This window comes from Chiloscyllium punctatum, chromosome 32, assembly GCF_047496795.1.
Source record: "Chiloscyllium punctatum isolate Juve2018m chromosome 32, sChiPun1.3, whole genome shotgun sequence".
Classification (NCBI taxonomy): Eukaryota; Metazoa; Chordata; class Chondrichthyes; order Orectolobiformes; family Hemiscylliidae; genus Chiloscyllium; species Chiloscyllium punctatum.
In genome coordinates this window covers 24,414,416-24,433,170 of record NC_092770.1, presented here as the reverse complement: position 1 = coordinate 24,433,170, position 18,755 = coordinate 24,414,416, and the positions used below count along the sequence as shown (strand labels likewise).

Sequence of the window (18,755 nt, the reverse complement as noted above, 5' to 3'; positions counted from 1 at the left end):
TTCCCCCACCTACATCCACTTATCACCTGCCCAGCTACCTTCCCCTCAGCTCCACCCCCACCCTCCTATTTTTCTCTCAGCCCCCTTTCCTCCTCGAATGCTGCCTAACCTGCTGTGCTTTTCCAGTGCCACAATTTTTGACTAAAATGGCCTAGTGATAATATCACGAGACTATTAATGCTGAGACCCATTCTGGGGGCCTGGGTTCAAATTCTGCCCTGACAGGTGGTGGAATTTGAATTAAGTTTTGTTTCTAAATCTGGAATTAAGATTCTAATGATGACCATGAACCCATTGGTGGAATTGTTGGAAAAACTCATCTGCTTCACTAATATCAGTACTTGGGGCTATGACATTGTGGCCATAACGGAGACGTGGGTTTCACAGGGGCAAAAATGGTTGCTTGATGTTCCAGGGTTTAGAACATTTTAAAAGAACAGGGATGGTGGGAAAAGAGGAGGTGGTGTAGCATTGCTAATCAGAGAGTGCATCATAGCTACAGAAATGAAGGTTGTTGAGGAAGGTTTGTCTACTGAGTCAGTATGGGTAGAAGTTAGGAATAGCAAGGGAACAGCCACCGCATTGGGGGTCTTCTACAGACCACCTAATAGTAGAGAGATTGAAAAACTCAGAGGCGGGGCAGATTCTGGAAAAATGCAGAAGTAGCAGGTTTGTTATGGGTGATTTCAACTTTCCCAATATCGACTGGAACCTCCGAAGTGCAGATGGTTTGGATGGAGCCATTTTTGTCAGGTGTGTTCAGGAGAGTTTCCTTACTCAGTATGTAGACAGACTAACAAGGGGAGAGGCCATTTTGGATTTGGTGCTCGGCAACGAGCCAGGACGGGTGTCAGATCTCGCGGTGGGAGAGCACTTTGGTGAAAGTGATCACAACTGCCTCACATTTAGCATAGCCTTGGAGAGTGAAAGGAGCAGTTACTGAGGGAAGATATTTAATTGGGGAAAAGGAGTTGGGAAGAACATACTGGGAGCAATTGTTTCACAGAAAGGGCACAGCAGACATGTGGAGACTATTTAAGGAGCAGTTGTTGCGTGTGATGCACGAATTTGTTCCTCTGAGACAGGTAAGAAGGGGTAAGATTAAGGAACCTTGGATGATGAGAACAGAGGAGCTTCTCGTCAAAAGGAAGAAGGCAGCTTACATAATGTGGAGGAAGCAAGGATTTAGCACAGGTTTAGAGGATTACAGGCTTGCTAGAAAGGAGTTCAGAAATGGACTGAGGACAGCCAGGAGGGGGCACGATAAAGGCTTGGCAAGAAGGAATAGGGAGAACCCAAAAGCATTTTACTGATATGAGGGGAATAAGAAAATGATCAGGGAGAAGGTAGGGCCAATCAGGTATAGCGGAGGGAGTTTGTGCGTGGAGGCTGAGCAAATAGGGGAAGCCCTAAATCAGTTTTTTGTTTTGGTTTTCACCAAGGAAAGGGAGCTTGTTGTAAATGAGAACTTGGAGGAGCTGGGATACAGTCTTGACCAGATCAAGATTGATGAAGTTGATGTACTGGAAATTTTGAAAAACATAAAGATTGATAAGTCCCCAGGGCCAGACCAGATTTATCCTCGGCTGCTCCGGGAAGCGAAAAAGGAGGTTGCTAAGCCACTGGTGAAGATATTTGCCTCCTCACTCTCCACGGGAGTCGTACCAGAGGATTGGAGGGAGGCAAATGTTGTTCCTCTTTTCAAGAAGGGGAATAGGGAAATCCCTGGCAATTACAGACCAGTCAGTCTTACGTCTGTGGTCAGCAAAGGTTTGGAAAGAATTCTGAGGGATAGGATTTATGACTATTTGGAAACGCATATTGTGATTAATGGCAGTCAGCATGGCTTTGTGAGGGGCAAGTCATGCCTCACAAACATATTAAGTTCTTTGAGGAGTTGTCAAGGCAGGTCGATGATGGTCAAGCAGTGGATGTGGTGTATATGGACTTCAGCAAGGCATTTGATAAGGGTCCCATTTTTTATCCTCAGGCAGGCTTTTGCCCCAAACGTCGATTTTGAAGCATTCCTGCTGAAGGGCTTTTGCCCGAAATGTCGATTTCGAAGCTACTTGGATGCTGCCTGAACTGCTGTGCTCTTCCAGCACCACTGATCCAGAATTTGATAAGGGTCCCCATGGTAGGCTCATTCATAAAGTCAGGAAGTATGGGAAACAGGGAGGTTTGGCTATCTGAATTCAGAATTGGCTGGCTGACAGAAGGCAGAGAGTGGTTATAGATGGAAAGTATTCTGCCTGGAGGTCAGTGTTGAGTGGGGTCCCGTAGGGCTCTGTTCTTGGGCTTCTGCTCATTGTAGTTTTTATAAATGACTTGGATGAGGAGGTTGAGGGGTGGGTTAGTAAATTTGCAGATGACACAAAGGTTGGATGTGTCGTCGATAGTATAGAGGCTACTGCAGGCTGCAGCGTGACATAGACAGGATGCAGAGCTGGGCTGAGAAATGCAGATGGAGTTCAACCTGGATACATGCAAAGTGATGCATTTTGGAAGGTCGAACTCGAATGCTGAATATAGGATTAAAGACAGGATTCTTGATAGTGTGGAGAGGGATCTGGGTGTGCATAGGTCCCTCAAAGTTGCCACTCAAGTGGATAGGGTTGTTAAGAAAGCACGTGGTGTTTTGGCTTTCGTTTACAGGGGATCGTGTTTAAGAGCCGTGAGGTTTTGCTGCAGCTCTACAAGTCCCTGGTGAGGCCACACTTGGAATATTGTGTCCAGTTCTGGTCACCCTACTATAGGAAAGATGCAGAAGCTTTGGAGAGGGTGCAAAGAAGGTTTACCAGGATGCTGCCTGGACTGAAGGACTTGCCTTATGAAGAAAAGTTGAATAAGCTCGGACTTGTCTCTCTGGAGAAAAGGAGGAGGAGAGGAGACCTGATCGAGGTGTACAAAATAATGAGTGGAATAGATAGAGTCAATAGCCAGAGACTTTTCCCCAGGGCAGGATTGACTGGTATGAGGAGTCATAGTTTGAAGATATTAGGAGGAAGGTATAAAGGAGATGTCAGAGGTAGGTTCTTTATGCAGAGAGTTGTGAATGCATGGAATGTGTTACCAGTGGTGGTGGTGGAAGCAGAGTCATTGGGGACATTTAAGCGACTGCTGGACATGCACATGGATAGCAGTGAGTTGAGGGATGCGTAGGTTATTATATTTTACATTAGGATTAAACCTCGGCACAACATCATGTACCAAAGGCCCTGTTCTGTGCTGTACTTTTCTATGTTCTATGTTCAAATATCCTTTAAGGAAGGAAACTGCCATCCTTACCTAGCCTACATGTGACTCCACACCCACAGCAATGTGGTTGATTCTTAACCACCTTCTAGGTTGGGCAATAAATGCTGGTGACAGTGACGCTTTCATCCATGAATGAACAGAACAAAAATGGAGGAGATTCATTCCAGAAGCACCAGACGTACTGAGCAGTTATGCCAGAAATGTGCAGATCAGGATGTCAGAGTGAGCGCACAAATCTTCAAGCAGCTCATCTACTTGACTCTTCAAGAGTCCCACACCCTGCATGTGGCAAACTCTGTCCATTGTATATTGGGTTGGTCATCTCAGGACCCAGTAAATCTGTTTGGAAGGCAGTCATCCTCAATCCCAAGACACTATCTGAGAAGAAGGAGGAGACTTACCTGTTCAAACCAGGATTTATTCCTTGTTCCTATCATGGTTTGGTTCAACACCAAATCTCAAGACACAAGTTATAGACCAAGCCATGATAGCTTTAGAATTATAGAATCGTTACACTGTAGAAGCAGGCCATTTGAACTATCAAGTCCACACCATCATTCTGAACAGCACTTCACCCAGACACACACCATAACCCAGCATTTCCCATGGCTAATGTACCTAGCCTGCACATTTCTGCTAGCTATGGACAATTTAGCATGGTCAATTCACCTAATGTGCACATCTTTGGACATTGAGAGGAAACCAGAGCATCCAGAGGAAACCCACACAGACACAGGGAGAATGTGCAAACTCCACATAGACCAGTCACCCGAGGGTGGAATCGAGCCCAGGACCCTGGCGTTGTGAAGGTAGCTGTACTAACCACTGAGTCACCATGCCATTTTCAAGCTGGTTTATCTCTACATTGTTCATAATTGTTGCACATGTGGGTGTGCCATATGTTTTATAAGAAGCCTCACTCATTTCAGGGAGATCCACTGTTGCAATCTAAAGTAGGAATTTTCTTTTTTGTAAGTTGTCTCCCCAAACACAGTTCCAAATATCATGATCCAGACTGAGAGTAGGGGAGACTGGAAAAAGGTGTTGAACTGAATGTTGTTGGTACTCATCTGAGCACCACAGGCCCGACCCCAAACCCTACCACCTCACTCAAATAGTCCGAACTGCTGTGGCAACATATACATTGCATATTGGAGCCACGGATAAGGAGGGCAGACACTCCAATTTGTTTGCATCATGTGGATGAGCAAGATTCTCTCCCACTCTTATCTCGTGCCTCTGGCAAATTTTGGAAGAATCAAAAAGTTACCATTCAGCCTGCTTGATTCCAAGACCATCAAGTCATGGAAAGGAACTGGAACCCAGAACTTCTGGTCAAAGACCTATGAGACCTGCAGATTTCGAATATGATTTCTTATTTCAATTACTGTGGTCAGCCAACCACCCTGATTCTGGACGTTCTAAATTATAACTTAGCAATGATAGCATGACGGTAATCCCTGATGAGAATGCGCTTTTTCTTTTTCAATTTTTACAGAACTAACCAGTGACTATCCAGACTATTCCCTTTTGCTAACATTGTTTTTTTTTGTAGAATCCCTATGGTGTGGAAACAGACCATTTGGCCCAACAAGTCCACATCCACCCTCTGAAGAATGACTCACCCAGACCCATTCCCCTACATTTACCCCTGATGAATGCACCTAACCCACACCTCCCTGAACACTATGGGCAATTTAGCATGGCCAATTCAACTAACCTGCACATCTTTAGATTGTGGGAGGAAACCAGAGCACCTGGAGGGGACCCATGCAGACAGGGGGAGCATGTGCAAACTCCACACAGACAGTCACCCGAGGCTGGATTGAACCCAGGTCCCTGGCACTATGAGGCAGCAGTGCTAACCACTGAGCCACCATTTTATTTATTCATTGGACTGATTTGAAGAGAACTTGTATCTTGGTGGTGTTCCCTGTATCTGCTGCCCTTGTCATTCTAAGTAGTCAGAGGTTTGGAAGAGGAGCTCATTGAGTTACTTAAATGTTTCCTATAGAAGGTAAATGCTGTTGACACTGTGCATCAGAGGTAAAGGGACAGAGTATTGAAGGTAGAGGTTAGTGAGTAAGGCAACGGAATTGCATTGTCCTGGATGGTTTTGAGCTTCTTGAAGCATGCAAGTGGGGAGAAGTCCACCACACTCCTGATTTGTGTCTTATAGATTATGGAGTGGAATAGGGAGATTTCCTCACTACCAGTCACACCAACTATTAACACTTATTTCATGTTTGTATTTCTTGTCTCCTACCTTTACCATTCCTTTTGTTTTTCTTTTGGGTACTCTCATCATCTATTCCAATTGCTCCTCTTCCTCCATTTTCAACATCACACGAGCCATCATTTTCAAATCTTCTTTCAGAAATGCTGAAACATTAACTCTGCTTTTCTTTCCCCACTGAGGCTCAGGCCTGCCAAGTTGCTCCACCACTGTTTGGTTCTTTTAATGTTCAACAACTTGTCTCTTTTTTTTTTCAGAATTCACTTGTCCTCCTTAATCTGTTCAAATCATCAAGAATTGTTGAATTTGCAGTACATTTCTGCTCGGTGCACTTTCAATACTGAAGAAAATGCTTTATTCTTCAAGCAACTTTAATCAATCATGCCTTTATCTTTTCACAATCTGATTGGAATGCAGTGTATATATGAATTACAAAAGACCTTTGGTGCACAGATGTGCCTCCTTCTTAGTGTACTCAATCAGATTTAAAGTGAACATATAAAAACTCTTTGATTGGCCAGTCGTACCATATTCATCAGGTGCACATCAAATTTAAAAGCTATCATTATGCTGATTATTAGACATTGTCCGGGATTTTGTACGAGTGGGAAGCAGATTAAGTGAAGTGTCGTCATATTGTCCAGTCCCTGTGGTCTTTATTCAACTCAAATTTACTATTTTATTGAATAGCTCTTTTGTAATTCTGAGCAACATTTAAGTGCGAAGTAGTGACTGTGTTTGAGCATGTGTATGAATCACCAGGAATGACTAAACTGGTGCTCATGAAGAACTTTTCCAATGGATATGTATAGCTTAGGTGAGTGAGCTGAAATTTGATAGATGGAGTGTAACATAGATAAGTGTGAGGTTATCCATTTTGGGTAGAAAAATAAAAAGGCAAATGATTATTTCGATGGCGAAAAACTTCAAAATGAATCGTAGAATCTGCGATTGCAGTGGATGCCGGGACATTGAATAAATTTAAAGAAAAGACAGGTTTTAAATTAGTAGCGAATTGAAAGGTTATGGAAAGTGGGCAGGAAACTGGAGTTGAGGCTAAAATGGGATTGGCCATGATCATTTTAAATGGCGAAGCAGGCCCAGGGAGCTGAATGGCCTATTCCATGGCTCAGGTGCTCCTTAGCAGAGGCCTTTGCAGCAGTTTCGGATTCAGCGTGACAGGAAGCATTAGAGGAAAGATCAGCCCTTCTCTGTTTGTACAAACTTTGACTGTTATGTCAATGGCAGACCCAAGCTCATGGGCTTTGCCCCTTCAGTGCCCCTTGGAAAGCAGGACAGAGTTGACAAGGGGTCAACAATGTAACTAGGTAAGGAATGACTGGGTGATGTTCATCCTAAGAATTGAGAACACTAAAAATACACAGGATAGATAAAAGATGGATTTGTGTCTCAGGTAACTGAATTGGTGACTGACGATTAGGGGACTGAGAGTGAGCAATACGCTATTACATAAGAACTAGGAGCAGGAGTAGACAGTTCAGCTCCTTGAGCCTGCTCCCCCAATCACATGGGGTGCTTCAGGCCAAATGATCTAGATGCATTTAAGCGCAAGATGACATGATGCAAAAAGAAAGTGACAAAAATGCAAAAGGGGAATGGAAGGGAGGGTGGAAGAGCCTTGTTTGCATGATTGAATTGAATGGCCTGTTCCTATGTTTCAGAGGTGATAAGCATGACAGACCTTAAAAAAGACTTCACTGACTGAAAAGCACTTTAGGGATATCTTAAAGTCATAAAGTGTGTGATGTAAATGCAAGTTCCTTTCTTATATTCATGATACAAATTGGAAATTAAGTTACTAGCATTTCTAAAAGCTTCTGGGAATGAGGTTGAACGTGATCTTGTGTTTCACCCGAGGAAGATTGACTCTCCCCACCCCAGGCGAATTAAATTCACAACGCCTGAATTACATCACATTTACAAATTGGTTTAGCTGGGCCTGACGTTTATATTTCACAAAATTAATGAGATTGATATTTGTTCATATGAGCAAGAAATAAGATGCTATGAGATTCTAATTATACCATACAGGATCAAACCTCTTCAATTATTCATCAGCTCCAATCGAATAAGGGCGAGAAAATCTTTAACTGGCTCTTACCACCTGAGCAAGGGAAGTAAGCAGATTTCTTTTTCATTCATTCACATGAGGTGGGTGTCACTGGCTGGGTCAGCATTTATTCCCCATCCCTAATCGCCCAGTTAAGAGTCAACCATAATAAAGGTGGTCTGGTGTCACATGTGGATCACACAGGGTGAGGATAAATGTTTCTTTCAGATGGGCTTTTCCCAACAATAGGCAATGGTTTTATGGTCCACAAATTTTTAAATTAACTTCAAATTCTACCCATCTGTTACGGTGGGTTTCAAACCTGAGTCCCCAGAACATTCACTGGGTTCAGTGAATATACCATTTGGCCCATTGCCTACTCTATATATGTATCTATATTTATGTTTATTTTATTTGTTCTTTGATGGTGGGTGAAATAGGGGAGGTCACATTTATAGCAAAAAACAGAGAATGCTGGAGAAACTCAGTAGGTTTGGCAGCATCTGCAGAGAGAGAAGGAAAGTTAACGCTGACACTTTGTCTAACTGAAGAGAGGTGGAATTGAGACACGTTTTATTCTGTTCTGGGCATGCAGAACAAAAGCGAAGATCAGGAGGTAGGCAGGAGGTTAATAGTCAATGACGATTAAACAACAGCAGTCTTATGGAGAAAAGGGCAAGGAGCATACCTATGTCCTCTAGTTCTGGACTCCCGCATTCCAGGGAAAAGACTTTGTCTATTTATCCTATCTATGCCCCTCTTGACTTTATAAACCTATATAAGGTTACCCCTCAGCCTCCGGCACTCCAGGGAAAACAGCAGGGGCAACTTTTTCACACAAAGGATGGTACGTGTTTGGAATGAGCTGCCAAAGGAAGTGGTGAAGGCTGGTACAATCGCAGCATTTAAAAGGCATCCTGATGGGTATGTGAATAGGAAGGGTTTCAAGGGATATAGGCCAGGTGCTGGCAGGTGGGACTAGATTGGGTTTGGGATATCCATTCGTCATGGACGGGTTGGACCGAAGAACCTGTTTCCATGCTGTACATCTCTATGACTCTATGACGAGGGAAATGGTTGTAGTGAAGAGTAATAAAACAGAATAAAGGTTAGTTTTGACTTAAAGCAAAAAAAAGCGATGAAAAGATAGATATGAGAGAAAGAAAATAACACATTTCAAAATGTAAGTTCATGGTCTGAAATTGTTGAATTCAGTATTGAGTCCCAATGATTGCAAATGGCATAATTGAAAATGAAGTATGTTCCTCCAGATTGCATTGAGTTTCACCAGAACATTGCTACAGACCTGGAAAGCAAATGTGAGCATGAGGACGAGATGGTGAATTAAGCATGGAGGTCAGACTCATGACTGTGCACTGAGCAGCAGTGCTGCACAAAGCAGTTACCCCATCTGAATTTGGTTCCTCTTTGTCAAGAACACCCCATTGTGAGCAGCAAATGCAGGATGTTAAATTGAAAGAAGTCTATGTAAATCATTGTTTTAGCTGAGTTCTCTCCATTTCCACACACCTGACCTGGAAGCAAAATCCAGGCCTTGAGCGCTAACATCTAGGTTGACATTGCAGGGCTTTACTAAGGGCAGGTTGCACAGTATGAGTAACTGCCTTTTAGATGAGTGGCAGAATTTATTGCTCCTGTCAGCGATTTTCAGGCGGGGCTGGGCCCATGCAAGTTCCTGGGTGGCTTTCCTGTCACTGTCCAATCCTCTATCCTCAATGTTATGGGGACTGTTAGTTGAATGATAAAATGTGCAGCATGCTGCTATGCAAAGGAACCTGGGTGTCCTTGTGCATGAATCACAGAAGGTTGGTCTGCGGGTAGAACAGGTAATTTGAAAGGCAAATGGAATTTTGTCCTTCATTGCTGAAGGGATTGAGTTTAAAAGCAGGGAGGTTATGTTGTAGCTGTACAGGGTGCTGGTGAGACCATACCTGGAGTACTGTGTGCACTTTTGGTCTCCTTACTTGAGAAAGGATGTACTCGCACTGGAGGGGGTGCAGAGGGGGTTCACTAGGTTGATTCCGGAGTTGAGATGGTTGGCTTATGAGGAGAGGCTGAATAGACTGGGATTATATTCATTGGAATTTAGAAGAAAGAGTGGGAGATCTTATTGAAACATAGAATTATGAAGGAAATAAATAGGATAGAAGTAGAGAGGATGTTTCCACTGGCAGGTGAAACTAGGACAAGAGGGCATAGCCTCAAAATTAGGGGGAGCAGATCTAGCACTGAATTAAGAAGGAACGTCTTCACCCAGAGGGTTGTGAATCTGTGGAATGCCTTGCCTAGTGAAGTAGAAATGCCTGACCCAGAGAACCTTTTATCCTCAAGGTTGATACCACAACTGGGGCGGCACGGTGGCTCAGTGGTTAGCACTACTGCCTTACAGCGTCAGGGACCTGGGTTCGATTCTAGCCTTGGGTAATTGTCTGTGGAGTTTGCACATTCTCCCTGTGTCTGCACGGGCTTCCTCTGGGTACTCCAGTTTCCTCCCACTCTCCAAAGATGTAAAGGTTCGGGTGGATTGGCCATGCTAAGTTGCCCATAGTGTCCACAGATTTGCAGGCTAGGTGTGTTAGACACAGCAAATAGTGTGATTACAGGCATAGTGGGCGAGGGGTGTCGTGGGATGCTCTTCAGAGGGATGGTACAGACTTGATTGGCCAAATAGCCTCCAGCTGCACTGTAGGGGTTCTATTCCATAAACTGAGAGGTTGTAACATCAAGAATAACTGAATTAGCTGAGGGATTCTTTCTGTAGAAGAGAGAAGGCTGAGGAGTGACCTCAGAGAGGTCATTAACTATGCAAAGTTAGAGTAGACATAGCCAAGCCGCCCATGGGATTAGGAATCATATCTATGAGATAGTCACTAATAAATCCAATGGGCCCACCTGCTGTAAGTTAGTAAGTGGCTTGAACATGTAAAGCTCCGCAGACTGCCTCCTCCAGAGACAACTTGACATGAAAATGTAAATGTATTTTGTAAGATAATCTATAATTGTAAGTGAGGCACCTCAGAGAGCTATACAGTGTTTTGAAAGAAATTGAACTGTATTGCACTTTATGTAATGTCAAATTTTAACTGATATGTCATGTACTTCTAAAAATTTTATGAATAAAGTATAGCGTTTTGAAAACCACAAAAATCCTATAAGCAATTCAGGAGAGAAGTCTCTAGACAGAGAGTGTCTACAACATGGAATTCACAATCATAAGGAGCTGAGCTGAATAGTGCAGATATACTCAAGATGAAGCTGGGTATGTACACACAGGAGGTAGAAATGAGGGTATGAACAGAGGGAGTGAGGTGGAGTGAAATGAGGTTCATGTGGCACAGTCACGAGTATAGCCTGGAAAGGCCGAATGGCCTGTTCCCATTTTGTAAGTTCAATGTAATTTGTTACTGCTGTTTATAGAAAATGCAAAAATGGTTCAACAGGAAATGATCATTAAAGATTTCTACTTCAGACAAGGAACAGACAGATATAAACAAAAATTTGCTTTGAGGTAGGATTTTCTCATATTCCTTAGTGCAGCTCAACTATTTTTCAGTTATTAAGATCCTTTGATGTAAAGTCACTGCTATTTAGTAAATAGCCTAGTATCTGCATACAGCAAGCTCCCACACAAAGCAAAAATATGGGCAATTATACCCCATATATAAATGGATTTTCACTGAGGGTGGTTTGCCGCAAACTTCTTATAATATCACCAGGGAATGAAAAGTTTGAAAACATGTACCAACAGATTCAAGAACAGCTTCTTCCCCGCTGTTATCAGACTCATGAATGGACCTCTCATATATTAGAGTTGACCTTTCCCTGCATCTTCTCTGTAGCTGTAGCACTATATTCTGCATCTTTTTTCTATTTATCCCGATGTACTTATGTAAAGTATGATTTGTCTGGTTAGCATGCAAAAACAATACTTTTCACTGTATCTCAGCACATTTGACAATAATAAATCAAATATGCTTTTTTTAAAAAAGATAATTCACAGGATGTGGGCATAACTAACCAGGCCAGCATTTATTGTCCATTTATAAAGCTTAGAGGGCATTTTACTGTGAGTCTGCACTTGCATGCAAGCAAGACCAGTTAAGAGATAGCAATTTCCTTTCCTAAAGCATAGGAGGGAAACTTGATAAGCTTTGTTCCTACCGTGGTCTTCATTAGATTCTTAATTCCAGATTTCTTTTTGTTTTTAATTTGGTGTAAATTCCATGATCTGCCAAGGCAGTATTCAAACCTGGGTTTCCCGATTATTAACTGGTCAAGATTAATAGGCAAAAGTGAGGAGTGTAGATGCTGGAAATCAGAATCTACATTAGAGTGGTGCTGGAAAAGCACAGCAGGTCAGGCTCAGATGCTGCCTGACTGGCTGTGCTTTTCCAGCACCACTCTAATGTCGACTCAAGATTAATAGATCTAGCAACAATACTAGTAGTCCATCATCACCCATTGGAGACCATTCCTGATGAAGGTCTCTGGCCCAAAACACCAATTTTCCTGCACATCATCTCCCATTATCTACCTAAACAGCTTCAGTTCAGTAGTTACCTTTGAATCCTATTGCAGTATTTCTTTCGTAAAACACCAAATCTTCAGGAAAGGTCATGTGCTGATGGGACCTGAAGCCGTCACCTTTTGATCTAGAGACGGAGTTTAACACTCGGCCACAGTTGACACTTGTGTTGATAGTTGCACCCCGTCCTGCCTCTTGTCAGCATTCCCATCCATTATCCCCCTAGTCCCTCGGAGTAAAGTTATCACTTGAGAAGTTAGCACTTAAAGCTCGTGTCAAACTGTTGTTAACTTCACACCGTGGCATGGTAAAAGCCTTAAGTTCATTGAAGTCTCTCCAGCCCTTAGAACTGGAACATCCTTCTGTCTCCAGTGATAAGGTATCGATTTGTTGAATGCCTTGATGTAACAAGTGGAGTGGCTTCTGGATTTGTTCCAATCACCCAGCGGGCTCAGGGAGGAATTTTCTTGATTTGGTTTTCTCCTTCCCAATTTGGCCTGGGATTTTACCCTGGTTTTTCACCTCTCCCGAGAGATTACATGATTTTAAGTGGGGTACATGCAAAAGGCTTCCCAATTTTAAATAGGCCAAAGGGCCTATCATCGAAAAATAGAAAATAGGACCAGAAGCAGCCCCTCCAAGCCTCCTCTGCCATTCACTATGATCCTGGCTGATCATCCAACTTAGTCGTCTGTTCCTGCTTTCTCTCCATACCCTTTGATCTCTTGACCACACGAACCATAGAACATAGAACAGAACAGTACAGCATAGGAACAGGTATTTTGACCCACAAGCCCTGGGCTGGCCATGATGTCAATTGAAACTCATCCCTTTCACCTGCACATTGTCTGTATTCCACTAATCAAGAAGTGTGGCGCTGGAAAAGCGCAGCCGGTCAGGCAGCATCCGAGGAGCAGGAGAGTCGATGTTTTGAGCTCTTCATCTGGAATACCTTGATGTAACAAGTGGAGACAGTACCGATGAAGAGCTTACGTTCGGAACATCAGTTCTCCTGCTCCGCGGATGCTGTCTGACCACTGACTGTGCTTTTCCAGCACCACACTTTTTGACTCTGATCTCTGGCGTCTGCAGTCCTCACTTTTTCCCATATCCCACTAATGTCTGCTTATTTATGTGTCTGTCTAAATACTTCTTATACTTTGCTAGCATATCTGCCTCCACCACTCCCCTGATCAGCATGTTCCAGGCACTTACCACTCTCTAGGTAAAAAACTTTCCTCGCACATCTCCTTTAAACTTTCCCACTCTCATCTTAAACCTGTGCCCCTAGTATTTAACATTTCCACCCTGGGAAAAAAAGACTGTGACTATACACCCTGTCTATGCCTCTCACAATTTTAAACACTTCTAACAGGTCAACCTCAGCCTCTGATGCTCTACCATAACCAATCCAAGCTTGTCCAACATCTCCTTAGAGCTAATCCACTCCAACTCAAGCAACATCCTCGTAAACCTCTTTTGCACCCTCTCTATAGCCTTCACACCCTTTCTGTAGTGTGGCAGCCAGAACTGCACACAATACTCCAAAGTGTGGCCTGACTAAAGTTTGATACAGCGGTAACATGACTTGCCAATGTTTCTTCTCAATTCCCCAACCAATGAAGGAAAGCATGGATGGTATGGTATTGAATCCCTACAGCCTGGAAGCAGGCTATTTAGCCCATCAATTCCAATCCTCAGAAGAGCATCCTACCTATAACCCTGCATTTCCCATTGTCTAATCCATCTAGCCTGCACATGTCTGGACGCAATGGGCAATTTAGCATGGCCAATCAATCCTAACCTGCACATCTTTGGACTGTGGGAGGAAAGTGGAGCACCTGGAGGAAACCCACATAGACACGGGGAGAATATACAAACTCCACACAGTTGCCTGATGCTGGAGTCAAACCCAGGTTCCTGGTGCTGTGAGGCAGCAGTGATAACTACTGAGCCACCATGTTGCCCATATAGCATGTTACAACATGTTACATCATGTTACATCTTCTTAACCACTTTATCCAACTATGTCACTATTTTCAGGGAGCTATGGATTTGGACCCCAAGATTATGGGCAGCATGGTGGCACAGTGGTTAGCACTGCAGCCTCACAGTGCCAGAGACCTGGGTTCAATTCCCACCTCAGGCAACTGTCTGTGTGGAGTTTGCACATTCTCCCCGTGTCTGCGTAGGTTTCCTCTGGGTGCTCCAGTTTCCTCCCACAATCCAAAAATGTGTAGGTTAGGTGAATTGGCCATGCTAAATTGCCCATAGCGTTAGGTGAAGGGGTAAATGGGTCTGGGTGGGTTGCTCTTCGGAGGGTCAGTGTGGACTTGTTGGGCCAAAGGGCCTGTTTCCACGCTATAGGGAATCTAAGCTAATCCCTCTGTGTATCAATGCTCCTAAGGGTCCTGCTATTTACTGCATACTCCTCCTGCATTTGCCCTCCCAAAATGCATCACCTCACATTTGTCCAGATTAAATTCTATCTGCCATTTCAACTTTCCAACTGACCTACATCCTGCTGCATGCTTTGAGAATCTTCCTCGCTGTCCACAACTGCATCAATTTTCATGTTATCTGCAAGCTTACTGATCAGGCCACCTACATTTTCATCCAAATCATTTATATGAATTACAAACAACTGAGGTCCCAGCACTGATCCTTGTTGAACAGTACTGGTGACAGACTTTCAGTCCACTGTGCTGAACTCCTTCTTGAAAGCCCAAAATGTTTTGTGCTGAACTGCTTTCGGTGGCAGAGAATTCCACAGGCTCCCCTCTCTCTGAGTGAAGATGTTCCTCCTGATCTCTCAGTCCTAAACCACATAATCTTAAACTGTGACCCCTGGTTCTAGTCTCCGCAGCCATCGGATACTTATAAACAATGTCCTTGTGTTAGAACCAAATTCAGGAACTAACTTATTGCACTTTCCAGGTAATTTACACTCATAGTTCTGGTGATCATTCTTCCACATCCCAATTACTAATAAACACCAACCTGTCTATAAGGCAATAGATTCATTGAGACGCTTTGTCATTCAACCTATCAAGTCCATGCCAGTTCTCTGTAGAGTAATCCAGTCAGTCCCATTCCATCTTTCTACCCCCGAGCCCTCCAAGTTTATTTTCCTCAAATGCCCATCCAATTTCCCTTTCAAGTCTTTCCTCCTCCCCTTTCCATTAACCTCCATTTCAGGTCATTACCAATCACTACATGAAAAGTTCGTCCTCACAGCCTCCTCCATTTCTTGACCAAATATTAAATCTGCCTCTTAGTTCTTGTACCAGTAATCAAGCAGGTAAATAAGTCTGTTACTTGAAGGTGATATTAATCTTCAAGATGGTGACAGAAAACTGGATCAGGCAAAAAGAACACCGAAAGCAACCGGAATAGAGAGAATAGTAGTTTTTGTGCCACATCTTTTTCTCAGAGAGAAGTTGATAGTAAGAATTATTTACATCTTTGCTACTTGAATTTTATTTACTGTTTACATTTAAAACAAAGATTTACACAAGTCCAAAAACAAAACCAAAAAAAAAGTTTCAGAACTGTGCTACATTTTACAGCATCACTGAGTTAAACATCCGCTCCTCATCTTCTTCCTTTCGGGTACTGGATCTCTTGTTGCTTTCCAGAGTACACAATTTTTTAAGCAATAAATAATATCTGTAAAGATTTAGTCACATCAAAATCATAAGGCCAAATATTCAAATAAAGATGAGGCTACAGTGATAAACATAACTGCTAAGTAACTTGCATACAAGCCGAACTGATGTTACAAGTATGTTGTGGGTTAGTAATATTATTATGATCGTGTAAAAAGATCCTAACACTTTCAGACTTTCTCCATGTAACAATTTAAACCAAATAAAAAGACGTTATTTAGGTATTCTGATAGTGCGCACATTTCACCGAAGTTATTAAAATAGTTTGTATTTGTTCAATTGCCAAAGAACGGCAGCAGTACAGTTGCGTCAGAGATTCCTGCGGTAACTTTCATATGATTTATACATACGGGTAAGCATTTACTGTCAATAGCAGACTGCTGTTTATACACATTTACCATAATGTTTTCATTTCTATAACAAAAGCAAAGTCCAAACTGTGAAAAGCTAAAGCCTCTCCACATTTTGAAATTTCAAATTTTAGAGAGAACATTGTGACCTGCTGAGGCCGCAAGAAAGGTCACAGGGAAGGGCAAGAACAAAGAGTCTGGTGGTCATGAACTTCAACACAGCTCCATTTCACCTCACTGGTCCAATAAGTCCCATCTCTTGCTCCTTTACAAAAATATGAGCCACCCATCCACATATGTCCAGATCCGTTGCGATCACAGCGATGAATCTGAGAGATGGTTGACACAGCTTCTTGTGAGGAGCATTTTGAAATGGGTAGCAAAGCTCAATGTTCCTCCTCCTATATACGTTCCACTAGGAGATGCCAGATGGGCAAATTCCACATCTTGTCAGATTCCATAACCCTGAAATCTTCTTGGTCTCTTAATGTTTAATTCCTCACTTGTCTGAGTCTTTGGCTGAGCTCAAGTGAAAGTGTTCCGGGTTTGTGAAAACCAGGTGAAAGTTGAAGGACAGGACCTGAGGTTTGAGCTGAGGTGTCTTCGAAAAACAGCCCAACCTTCCTTGTCAACTATCGTGTCACCTAGAAAGAATGAACATCAAGAGAAAGTCAGAGCCTTGTGAAGCAAGTTAGCCTGTCAATAATATGTAAAAATAAACCCCAAACAGTCTTGCAACAAGAGTTGGAGGAGGTTAGTATACATTTGTTCTCTGTCTTTTTAAGTTGTTTATTTTTATCAGTGAGAATGGTAGTTGTATAGGTGAGAACTATCACTAAACATGTGATAATCTGCCGTGGATTTCATTGTACTTGATAATTAAAGTTGTAAAACATCTCTCATCCATTTTTATATAAACAGCAGTAAATCAAGATTTATTACTACTCGTTATATTTTGAGTGTGCACTGAAATTGCTTGAGGGTTGGTTGTGCTGTTTTTAATTGCTGATGAATAATTCTGACAAGTAGAGGAAAGTGAGTTGGCCATTATCAGTGTCCAAAAAAAAGTCGCAAAAAGTGAATGTACGTACAGAGAGAACATTAGGTGCATCTCACTGCTGCTCTTTAATTTGGGATGGCCATCTGTAACCATGAATCAATCCAAGTCCCTGTGAGACTCATGTGGGTATGTACCATGGAATTAGAGAAATTTCAAATAAATGCCTTGATGAATTTTCTACTGATAATATGTTTCTTTCCCAATTTTGAATTTATTAAGGAGCAGGCTAAAATGACTAAAAGCAATCCTTTCTCAAGTCTGCAGGTCCACTGCACAATCAAGAAAGATAAGAAATATTATTAGCATAAATAAAACTCTGTTTCCTGGTTTAACAATGTAATTGTCTTTAATTTCTCTTTTTGCAACTAAATAGCTTTGTAGGAAAATAAAACCATGTTGGATGTGATTGGAGTCAGAACAGGGTAGGAGTAGCGGTTGCTACCCATACATTAAAGATGTTACTGAACTGGCTGGGTTTCTTACGTAATTTAACAACCCCCATTATCACTTTTGATCTGGTACCCAACCACAAATGGCTCGGTTGGGCAGAAGATGCATAAGTTAAAACACATGTTGCAACAGATTCAAGAACAGCTTCTTCTCTGTTGTTATTGGATTTCTGAATGGACCTCTTAAATTTTAAACTTAATGTTGATCTCGCTCTTTCTGCACCTTCTCTGCAGCCATAGCATTGTATTCCTCACTCTGTTCTATTACTCTAATGCACATTATAAGGTATGATCTACCTGTACAGCGCACAGAACAAAACTTCTCACTGTACTTAGGTACATATGTCAATAATAAATCAAATCAAATCAGATCCATTGAAATAGAACATAGAACATAGAACAATACAGCACAGAACAGGCATAAGTCGCTATATCAAAGATCAAATACAGCATTCTTCCGATATTTGGACCCTGACTTTACCACTTTTAAAATCATTTTACCTGTACATGAAGGAAGCATCGAAGTGAATATTTTCCACTTACTGAGGACAGCCATACACTGCTTTGGAGAAAACAACAGCTGTCTTTGTCACCAGATGATGATGTCACACTGCTGGCTAAAATACATAGGTAAACAGGACAGCCCTTTGTTGTTAATTAAGAGATTGCATTTCTCAAAAAGAACTTTTTTAACCACGGATCAAACAGGCCGCTTTTAAAAAAAAATTTCATTAACAATTATTCTGCATTCTGATGAAAACAATAAAACCTCAATAATGGGCCATATATCCCATTTCTGTGAAGATTTTTACACCACAAATAATGGCAGTAGTGCTCTCTGCTGGCCAACATTGGCAACTCTGATTGGTCATATCCTGGAGGTATCCTCAGATGACCTCTTGCCTCCAACTGTCCCCACCACCAAACACCTGCCATTGGTTGCCTGACATACCCAACCATACAACCTATAGCCTCCCCACAGCCAATTGGAAGCAAAGGAATCTTCATCACCCCTCAGTCAAAATGGCCTTTTCTTGTCCTATGTGACTAGTAAACAAAGGTGATCAAAGATATTTTCCTCATCAGTGAAAGAAGCTTTTTGTTACAGCCCTGACAA

General features: G+C 42.4%; 1 protein-coding gene across 5 annotated transcripts in view; it reads right to left on the bottom strand.

Moving 5' to 3' along the window:
• Positions 1-15,573: 15,573 nt before the first annotated feature.
• Positions 15,574-18,755, bottom strand: part of LOC140457995 (chemokine-like protein TAFA-2) — a 360,212-nt gene continuing 357,030 nt past the window's right edge. For all 5 annotated transcript variants that reach the window (XR_011953426.1, XR_011953425.1, XR_011953427.1 and 2 more), the window contains one exon: positions 15,574-16,773. Coding sequence is in view for 1 of the 5 variants with exons in the window: in XM_072551923.1 (XP_072408024.1) it covers positions 16,762-16,773 (12 nt within the window). In the remaining 4 variants the exon portion in view is untranslated. The remainder of the gene's footprint in view (positions 16,774-18,755) is intronic.